Genomic DNA, 10,747 nt, shown 5'->3' with positions numbered 1-10,747 from the left:
TATTTCGAATATTTCCCAAAAAAAAACGATATTTCGAAGTAAATGGAGGTCAACCGATCATAGAACAGCCGTCTTTTGCTCTTTTAGCCACCTTTCTATATCCCTCTACAGTTACCTCCCATCTCTAATGTTAAATTTCTCTCATCGATCTCTTTCCTTCCTTCAAGATCATGAAGTCATTTTAAATTCATTTGCAGCTACGCGCAAGGTATAAAAATTCTCAGGTGTCGATTTCTGTGCTGAGCTCATCTGTTGAGGTTTTATGGGCGGCCTTAACGACCTCAGCTGGTGGGCTCTCATTTCTTCCCTTCTCATCCCTCTTACCCAAGCAGCCAGCTTTCTCGAGTTGGGCCAGTCTCTCACAGATGGCCACACTTTATCCTCCTCCGGCGGCAGTTTCCACCTTGGCTTCTTCAGCCTAGACGGCTCCGGTAACCGCTTTGTCGGCATCTGGCAGGGCGACTTCTTCCCTGACAACGTCGTTTGGGTCGCCAACCGAAATTCCCCCATTCCCCACTCTACCACCGTACTCTCCGTCTCTGGTGACGGCAACCTCGTAATCGTGGATGGCCAAAACAGAGTCTTTTGGTCAACCAACGTCAGCCTACCGTCAAACGACTCCACGGCGGAGCTGACGGACTACGGCGACCTAATGCTCAACAGCTCCGGCGATACGGCATGGGAAAGCTTTTCCCATCCCACAAACACCTACCTGCCCGGCATGAAGGTTGGGTTCCGCCTCGACCCCGACTCGAATCAGGTGATCACATCGTGGAATACCGCCGGTGATCCGGCACCGGGAAACTTCTCTCTTGGCGTCGACCCGTCGTCCCAGCTTTTTATATGGGAAGCCGGCCTACCGCGGTGGCGCTCCGGACCGTGGAACGGCCAGGTTTTTGTTGGAATTCCCGGTATGATGTTTCCGGCCGCGTACGGATTCACACTTAGCAATTTCATCCAGGGAAACACGGTGTATTACTACACCGGCCACAATAGCTCGCACCGTTGGGTTCTGACGCCGTACGGTACAGTAAAGCACTTAGTGTTTTCTGAAAGCAACAAAACCTGGCTTAATTTATGGGAAGCTCCGGTCACTGAATGTGAAAAGTATAACATGTGTGGTAACTTTGGGAGCTGCTCTGATGGCTCGACTCCGATCTGCAGCTGCCTCAAGGGGTTCGTGCCTAGATCGAAGACAGAATGGGAGAGGGGGCATTGGACGGGTGGGTGTGTTAGGAAAGTACAGTTGCAGTGCGACAGCAATGTATCAGCTGCCGGCGGTAGCCAGACTGATAAGTTTTATCTGATAGAAGGAGTAAAGCTGCCGGATTTGGGGGATAAGGTTACTCAAAGAGAGGTTGTGAATTTGGTTTCGTGTGCAGAGGTTTGTTCTAGGAATTGCTCTTGCAGGGCTTACTTTTTCTTGGATTCAATTGGGTGCATGATTTGGGCTGTTGATCTTGTCGACATCAATGTTTTCTCTACTGGCGGCAATGATTTGTATCTGCGTGTTGCGGCGAGCGAATTCAATGAAGGTAGCTTCTGCCATTTTTGTTTTCTGCGCATCAAGTGTTTGATCTTGAAGATGGATATGAAAAGACACCAGCTTTTGTGTTTTTATTTTCAGGTAACAAGAAAAAGACATTGGCAGTATATATTATTGTGATCATAGTTTCAGCTGGGGTGTTTTTTCTTGGAGGCAACAGCTTCTTGTTCTGTAAGTGGAAGGGAAGAAGAGAAGGAAGTGTTACTTGTGAGTCTATTTTCTCCTTGTTCTGCAATTGGAAGGGGAAAAGAGAAGGTAGTGTTACTTGGGAGCCTATTTTCTCTGAAAGTACTTATCCATGACAGATGCGTAGGCTATGATATTATTTTTATTTTACTAGAGTTCCATGGGAGAGCAAGGAAGAAAGAAGAATCGAAAGAATTTTCAGATGCGATTGAGATGCAGGATCAAGCAAACGATAGAAAATCCTATGAATTGCCTTTATTTAGTTTCAGCACTATTGTGGAGGCAACAGGAAGTTTTTCTCAATCTAATTTTCTTGGAAAAGGAGGATTTGGCTCTGTCTTTAAGGTAGAGCCAGTATCATGCTGCAAAATAGTCTCCTTACATCTTGAAGCTAGGCTAGATGATTATATATAATTAAAAGATTAAATTAAAGTTCCTGTTATCTTATAATTAACTGTAAATTAACTAGCATCATAAATCAAGAAGCTTGAAAATAATATTTGCTCATTGATATGAACAACTCTATAGAGTGTATTAAAATTCCCCTAGATTGTAAGAGTAGGATCAAATTTTATTTTGATGCATTGTTCTATATTGCTACAAAAGCTATTTGCATTACAAAACAATATATTTCATTTTTAGGATTGCTTAGAGACATTTTTTTTACATTGATGCCATAAATAGTGCCATGAAAGCTTGTATTTACTTTTAACTATGCTTTTTATATTAAAAACGAAAAATAAAAGAGAAATTGTATAGCCCAATATGCAGACCTAGACGAGTAAAGGAGATTAAGTAAATTGTCAGGGATCGAAACACACATGCTAGGAGCCACTCATCTCACCCTGAGGGGGTCACTTGCCTCTTCTCGAGGTATTCACTTGCTCTTAGGGTCGCTCATCTTATCTTTAGACGGCCACCCACCCGGTTAACTAGAGAAACCACCCTATGCTTATCCGGAGCCGTCAGCTTCATCAACTCGGCTAACTCTCTCTCCCAGTCACTTGCTCAGGGCAATCCTTAGAGCTTATATCTCTAGATATCAATCTCATTCTCTTTTTCTCCTTTTTTTTCTTTCTATTTGTTTTTCTCACCTTTTTATGCTTGAATTGCAACACTGCATGTTGGAGCATCGCAGTGCTTCAAGCTCGAATTGGAGGCAGAGAGTGGAGCGCTGTGATGTTACAACCCAAGCATAGTAGCATTGCGAATCAAATTGGGCAATTTTTCTTCCCTCTTTTTATTATTTCACTTGAAGATTTACGCCCTTTGGATATTTTAAGTGTCTCTTAAATGTTTTGAGTTGAGAACTGCATGTGAGAAGTGAAGAGAGGCATGGATAGAGTATGAGAAGAGTGATATATACAATTTCTTATATTTTCATAGTGAATTTCTTGGTGTGGTGTGACTTCGTGGTCTTTCCCGGTTTCAAAATTTTTCACGTTAAATCATGTTTTTTTTTTCTGTTGTTTTTTTTTTCTTATTTGTTTCTTTATGTGATTTTACCTCCCTCAAGTTATCAAAATAAATGTCCATGTGCCCTCATTAGAATTCTGACCACTTTGTTCACATGTTTGTATCATATATTTTGAATTTTATTCTATATGAGGCTTAGATGTAGATTCTTATGTAGCCCTTGAAATTCTATAAATATAGAGTCAAAGTGCCATTTTGGGACATCCATATAATAATCTGAGTGTTTTGTGCTAAATTTAAAATCCTCAGCACTTCTCTAATATGTCTCTCTTCTTCTTTTTTTCAATTCTTTAATTTTCTTTTTCTTTTTTCTATATTTTCTTTACCTGAATATTGCGAGTCTTGCAAGTAGTGTTCAAGTATTGCCCACGGACAAATCTAAATTCAACATAAATTAAAATTGATTCCACAAGATACATTACATGTATGAGAATTAATCTTCCTTTATTTATTATCACATGAATTTCACTATATTGCTCAAAGTTGTAATTACCATAAATGATGCTCTTAAATAAAAGGAAACATTTAGATTTTCTAAATACATTGATTCTTCATACATAATCTAAAATTGCCTTGTTTGGGCATGAATCTCTAGGCATATTTGAATTGGAAACTTCAAAAATTAAATTCAAGGCCATTCGAACTTCGATTTTAGTAAACTTGTAGTCAAACTAAACATCTCGACGAGACATTTACAACGACACTAAAAATGGTTAAATCCGAGCTGTATGAGCCTAAATCAAAGGGCTTAAGGCATAATTATAAACTTCAGGACATTAATTGAATGACTAAATGATCTTTAAATTTATCTTGTTTATAGTCAAATTGAGTGACTCGATGAGATGAATCCAATGTGCATAAGATCGCTTAATTCTAACATCATTAAGGCACTTAAATGTTGAATGAGTTCTTTTAATTAAGGGAATCAATATGGGCCATCCAATAGAGTGTTTTATATTTTCTTCATATTTAAGGGCATGTCATACTCAAGAATTTATAAATAATCTCATACTCTCTACATCACGGTGGGGAGCTTGGAGTTAGAGCATGAACTTTGGCTTGAGAGTCGAGAGAGTTTTGAAGCTTTAAGGATCCCAAAGCACCACTGTCTGGCCACCACCCGACCATCACCGTCAACCTTTGTTGCCTGACTACGATCTTCCGACCTTTGTTGCCCTACTATGGTCTTGAGACCTCTCTTGCTCGACTACAACCCTTCCATCCTCCTCCACCACTATACTACAATCCTCTAACCCTTGTCACTCACCAACTATGACCATTGTCAATTTCAATCCTTTCATTATCTTTGATAGAATACAATACTCTGATCTTTTTTGTCCAAAAGGGTTCTCCGATCACCATCTCCCACAACGATTTTCTAACTACTTACACTCCTCTACTATCCTCTAACCACAATCGCTCCACTATGGTTCTCTAACCTCCATTTCCCAACAACAGTCCTTTAACCATCATCGCCCCACTACGGCCCTCCGATAACTATCGCCCCACTACATCCATCTGATCATCGCCACCCGCCGACTACGGTCCTTTGACCACCATCACCTGTGGTCTATGATCCTCTTACCTCTATCACCTATCAATGGCCTTCCGATCTTCATCGCCTGACAACGATACTTCAACCACCATCGCCCAAAAATGGTCTTCCAACCATTGTTTTCTTACTAAGTCATTCGACAACCATCACCCCACTATGATTCTTCGACCACCGTCACTAAACTATGTTCCTTCAACACCACTGTCCTCCGACTATGGTCCTCCAACCTCCGTCATTCTACAACAATCCTCTAGCCAATCACCCCACTACAATTTTGGGTCATCGTTGCTCGACTACGGTCTTTCTAATATCATCATATGCTATGTTAGTTATGTATGAAATATGATTGTGTTGATCAATCGGATTGCACTGTTGCCTCGGACCTCAAGTCATTTTCTCATGCTCGTCGGGGGGTTTATACCCTGCTTGGGTTTGGGTGCTTCGCACCCAATTTTTTTGTTTGTACAATGCCCAGGCGTTGTGTACCCGAGTGTCCCGGAGCTGTGCTTTCAAGCGCCTCAATGCTGATCCATAGAGTAGAGCGTCGCAGTGCTCTAGATTCGGCGCCGTAGCGCTGTTAGTTTGAGCGTCACAACATTGTATAACAGAGACTTGAGCACCGAAGCGCTCAAAGCTGGCGTCACAATGTTTCGAGGCGGACTAGACAGTTTCTTCGTTGTTTTTCTCAAGGGTTGCTTCTCTTGGAGTTAGTAACTTGACTTTCTATTGTATTGTAGTAGTTAGAACAAGAGAACTGTGAGAATGGTGTAAGGGAAAAGAGAAGCAATGAGAGAGTGAGAGAGAAGAGATATATGTTCTTATTTCTCCCCATTTTCATAGTGAATTTCTTGGTGTGGTTTGATTCTGTGGGTTTTTCCCTATTTTGGATTTTTCCACACTAAATCATTGTGTCCTTTTATTTTCCTCTATTTTTTATTTTTTTGTTTGTTTCATCGCGGTGTTTTTGAATTCCATCACCAACATGCTGACTCTGGTCATTCGACCTCCGTCGCGTAACTACGATCATCTGACCTCAATCACTCAATATAGTCCATCGACGAAGCGCCATCACCCCACTTTGGTTCTTCAACTACTATTGCACGCTAACTATGATCCTTCAATCATCATCGCCCAACCACGTTCATTGGTCCACCATAGCTTGACTACGATCATTTCCGTCATCTACCGACTATAATTCTCTGACCTTCATTGCCTATTAACAACGACCATCTTTTCTTGACTACGATCCTCCGACCTCTGGCACTCAACCACAGCCCTTTAACCTCTTTTCTCGACTATAATCTTTCGACTTTTGTTGCTCTACAACAATCTTTCAGCCGCTATCACCTAATCGCGGTCCTTTGATCGTCATCGTTCTGTGACTATAATCCTTCAACCACCATCACTTAAATACTATCCTCTGACCACTATCTCCCGCTGAATATGACTCTTTCAACCTCCGTCGCCCGTTGTCTACAATTATTTTGACCTTTGTCACCTGCTCACTACGGTCGTTAGACACCCATCGCTCAATGATTATCCTTCGGCCTCTGTTTCCTATCGACTATAGTCCTCTGACTCCCATCATACAAAAACAGTCCTTAGATCCTGGTTTCCTAATTATGATCTTTAGATCACTATTGCTTGACTACTATCTTATGACCACTGTCACCCAACAGTAATCCCTTCGACCTTCGTTGCTTACCATCCAAATAATAGGTTCTTTATAGTGCATCCATGCCCTCCCTTGAGGAAGAGTATCATTTGCAATCGATTATAAATAATAATTGAATCATTTTAAGTTGGTCAAGTCCTGTGATTTTTCCTTTTCTCAAGTTTTCTGCATAAAAATTCTTGTGTCTTACAATTCCTGCACTAGTCCCTTATTTATGTGCATGTTGGATCTATCTTACAACGCTAGGAGCCTAAAACTTTAAACTTTATATTTTTCTACTATCATAAATGTTCCATCATGCAACAATTCTATTAAATATATGTGAAAGTTTTCATTTGCTTCTAACTTTGCTTGTTATGTTAAGGAAAAAAAAATCATTAGGAGATCCCTTAAGACAATTTTTCACATTCTTAATTTTAGTCGTTTTACATTTTCCACTATATTGCTCAAAGTCATTATTATTGGAAATGATATTTTAAATAAAAGTATAGGGTGTTCACTGAAAAATAGAAATTATTTTAGTTATCTCGAATACATTATGCCATAATATTTCCTCTGAAGTTTCCCTCTTCCTATACATCTCTGAAAAATCTTTGTAGCCGTATTTACACTCAGTTGAATTCATGGAAGCTGGGAAGGAATGGCCAGAAGAAAAATAGTCTTCAATGGGGATCAAATTATGCTAACCTCAACCAGTTTTCCGATTGTAGCTTAGAATGTAATAATCATCACTGCATTTATGATCCAATTTTTTTATTACTATACCCTTAACAGTATAGAAAAGTTCATACCAGTGCTCATCTTACATGTTCTTTCTTGATAGCTTATGCATTTCCTAATAGAACACTGGTAAGGGAATGCCTTTTGCTGGTTTTATAGGGAAAACTTCCAGAGGGCCAAGAAATTGCTGTAAAAAGACTTTCTAGGGGTTCAGGGCAAGGATCAGAGGAATTCAAGAATGAGGTTACCCTCATTGCAAAATTACAACACAGAAATCTTGTCAGACTTCTAGGATTCTGTACTGACAAGGAAAATCAGTTGCTAGTCTATGAATACATGCCAAACAAAAGCTTGGATGCTTTTCTTTTTGGTAAGCATGTCTTACTAGCTACCATTCTTCCCAAACACTACCTTATATTTGTAAGCAAAATGATCTCACAAATAAATTTCCATAGGCCCTAACAAGAAAGGACTGCTAGATTGGAAGTCGCGATACCGGATCATCGAAGGAATTGCTCGAGGACTCCTATACCTTCACCGAGACTCGAGATTACGAATCATTCACCGCGATTTGAAAGCTAGTAACATCTTGCTAGATGCAGAGATGAACCCAAAGATTTCGGACTTCGGTCTTGCAAGAATCTTTAGAAATGACAGCAATGAAACAACCACTAAAAGGGTGGTTGGGACATAGTAATTCTTGTTTTTAAACGATACAAGATTAGAGCTAATACATCGAAATCAATGCTGAATCTTTTCCATGGAATTGCAGTGGTTACATGGCACCAGAGTATGCAATGCAAGGACTATTCTCTGTGAAATCTGATGTCTATAGCTTTGGGGTGCTGCTCCTTGAAATTGTTAGTGGGAAAAGAAGTAACACATATCACTCTGAAGTGGACCTTTATCTCCTTGCTTTTGTAAGTAAAAGAATAATGACATATAATATGGTTTGCAGTTCTAATAATTATATCCAAACTTTGTGTTTGGCACAGACTTGGAGGCTATGGACTGAAGAAAATTTGATGGATTTAGTGGATCCAACAGTAAGGGATTCATGCTCACTTGATGAGGTCTCAAGATGCATCAATGTGGGACTATTGTGTGTGCAAGATAAAGCCAGTGATAGGCCAACAATGGCTTCAGTTGTTATGATGCTGGAGAGTGGGATTATTGCTCAACCAATCCCTAAGAGACCAAAATTTTCATTTGAAACTAACTTTAGTGATACCAAATCACATTCATCTGATATAGGATCCAGCTCAAACAACACTTCCATCACCATTTTGACAGGGAGATAAGAGCTAGTGGTAATCTTTAAGTGTAAACTGGATTAATTATTTTGTGCGGTCAACGGACGCTGTCCAGAGGCAAATCAGGATGCGCCACATCATTTTTTTGTTGTGTAACGGTGCTGTAACGTGGCATATTCTGATTCGCCTCCGGACGATCCGGTGACCGCACAAAATAATTTCTCTGTAAATTGGAGCTCATTTATTTGATTTTGTATAAGTTTTTTTTTTATTTATTTGGGTTGGGAAAGGATGGTTAATAGATTAATCATTTTTTTATATGAAAGATAACTATATGATTCTTTGTATTTATGATCACACCTATTTTTTTACAGAAAAATGTTATGGTACTTTTAAAATATTTGATTTGTTGTCATTAAGCGTGAGAGAGTGGAAAAGAGGGGGAGAGAAAATATAATCCTGTATATGGCATTTATTCTCAATGATCTTTTTTTTTTTTTAAAGTCAATGAGTTGATAGCATAGTATTGTTTATTATTATCTTGTTTTGATTATAACTTGTAACTATATGCAGGAAATGAGTTGATGGGGTAGCATTATTCTTTATTATTATTTCTTTCATTAATTATATTTTAGGATTAAAATGATCATAAAAAATAGAAATTATATATTTTTGTTAGGAGTTAGAGTATTTGCGGTCATAGAGAGAGTTTAACATCTTTGACTTATATGAATATTCAACATGTATATTAATAAGAAAAGAGTTATAAGAGACATTAGAGTTTTTACGTAAAAAAAATTTAGAAGAGAGAAAAATCAAAGGATTTGGCCTAGTTGAAATGATTTTGTTAGTACTTCTCATAAGTTATAAATGATGTTATTTCCTATGATTGTGCAATTTGTTCAGAATATAGTAGGAATAAGCTATATAGAATGAATTATGTGACGAATATTGGCAAAGCCCCCTATGACATTGGAGTTATCTTCAAGGGATCACTTGTTGTATATTTGATAGTACTCTTTTGAGGAGGAAAGATCAAAGATTAAGAAATATAACATAAATCTTGATGCTAATGTTAAGAATCATAGTGGATGTTGCAATCATGTATTAGTTTGATAGCCAATATAGAGTTTTGATATTAACTAATTATGGTCCTTCGACTACTATCGCCCTAAATATAATGCCTGACCACCATAGCTCAACTGCATTCTTCGACCATTGTTGCCCAACTACGACATTTTGACCATCATTGCCCAATAATGATACTATGGTCATTGTCATCGGCCTGCAATTCCAAACAACCATCGTTTGGCTACAATTTTCTAACCACCACCACTCAACTGTAGTTTCCCAACCATCCCCATTTGTTTATGATACTCCAATTCTTGTTGCATGATTATGATATTTTAACTACCTTCGTCTAACTTGGTCTTCTAACCACCATCAAACAACTATAGTCCTCCAAAAATTATTGTCAAAGTAGGTTCTTCAATCTTCAATGTCCAACTATATTTCTCTGAGCACCATCACCTAACTACAGTTCTCCGATGATCATTGGCCTCATTTGGTTTTTTGATCACTTTCACATAACTTTGATCCTCTGACCACATCATCTAAAAACATACCTCTAAGCACTATTAGCTGACTATGATTTTCTTGTCACTATCACCCAAGTATATTTCTCTAGCCACCGTAAGATGGCTATAGTCCTTCGATCACCAACACTCAATTTTGGTCATCCAATCACCATCACTCGACTTTAGTCTTCCAATTAACCACCATGGCATGATTATACTCCTCTAACCATAATCACTCGACTGCCATCCCTGACCACTATTTTGTAATTGTAGCCCTCCAATCATTGTCCCCAAACTATGATCCTTGAATTGTCGCAACATTCTAGAACCTCCAAGATTAAGTGATGAAGATCAGATAAAATGACTTGGATCCTTGCTTAGTGAAACCTTTATGAAACCCCTTCCAAACTCCCCTTTATAAGATCCTCTCTCTCTCTCCCTTTCTCTTCCTCTCCTCTAGGCTCTCTCAAGTTAAGACAATAGCAAAAGATGATCTATTGGGTAGAATAAGTGGTCTTAAATAGAAGAGTTTCATAATAGATCTTAATTTAAATAAACCGACTTTATCATCAAGGATAATATAAATATCATTTTGGCCAATCAACGTAAATTTCTCTCAATCAGCTTGGACAGTTTGGGATGATTAGAAGGTTTTTGTTCATATCATCCCGGATGATAAGATATAATCCTGTACGATTAGTACAAGTCATTAAATATCATCCAGATAATCGTAATGAATGAATGTCTGGACGATGGAAA

General features: G+C 38.7%; 1 protein-coding gene across 2 annotated transcripts; it reads left to right on the top strand.

Annotated features, from left to right (window-relative positions):
* The first annotated feature begins 220 nt into the window (after positions 1-220).
* LOC110095375 (G-type lectin S-receptor-like serine/threonine-protein kinase B120) lies at positions 221-8,620 on the top strand. 2 transcript variants are annotated; one of them, XM_028696353.1, is made up of 7 exons: positions 221-1,535; positions 1,628-1,801; positions 1,887-2,077; positions 7,318-7,528; positions 7,614-7,851; positions 7,931-8,018; positions 8,154-8,620. In XM_028696353.1, exons 1-7 carry the CDS (start codon positions 263-265, stop codon positions 8,457-8,459), a joined length of 2,481 nt encoding a protein of 826 aa, XP_028552186.1. In that variant the 5' UTR covers positions 221-262; the 3' UTR covers positions 8,460-8,620. The 2 variants fall into 2 exon arrangements, with proteins under 2 accessions (XP_028552186.1, XP_020676555.2); XM_020820896.2 differs by having other exon boundaries at positions 7,931-8,078; positions 8,154-8,617.
* Positions 8,621-10,747: the final 2,127 nt, after the last annotated feature.

The sequence above is a fragment of the Dendrobium catenatum genome, unplaced genomic scaffold, assembly GCF_001605985.2.
Source record: "Dendrobium catenatum unplaced genomic scaffold, ASM160598v2 fragScaff_scaffold_735, whole genome shotgun sequence".
In the NCBI taxonomy this organism is placed as follows: Eukaryota; Viridiplantae; Streptophyta; class Magnoliopsida; order Asparagales; family Orchidaceae; genus Dendrobium; species Dendrobium catenatum.
The sequence above is the reverse complement of the archived record's forward strand: the minus strand, read 5'-3'. Positions and strand labels throughout refer to the sequence as shown.

Coding starts and splice junctions, on each gene's coding strand:
- LOC110095375 (XM_020820896.2), top strand. CDS start 263: ATGGGCGGCCTTAACGACCTCAGCTGGTGGGCTCTCATTTCTTCCCTT. Junction 2,078..7,317: donor GATTTGGCTCTGTCTTTAAG/GTAGAGCCAGTA, acceptor CTGGTTTTATAG/GGAAAACTTCCAGAGGGCCA. Junction 7,852..7,930: donor AAAAGGGTGGTTGGGACATA/GTAATTCTTGTT, acceptor ATGGAATTGCAG/TGGTTACATGGCACCAGAGT.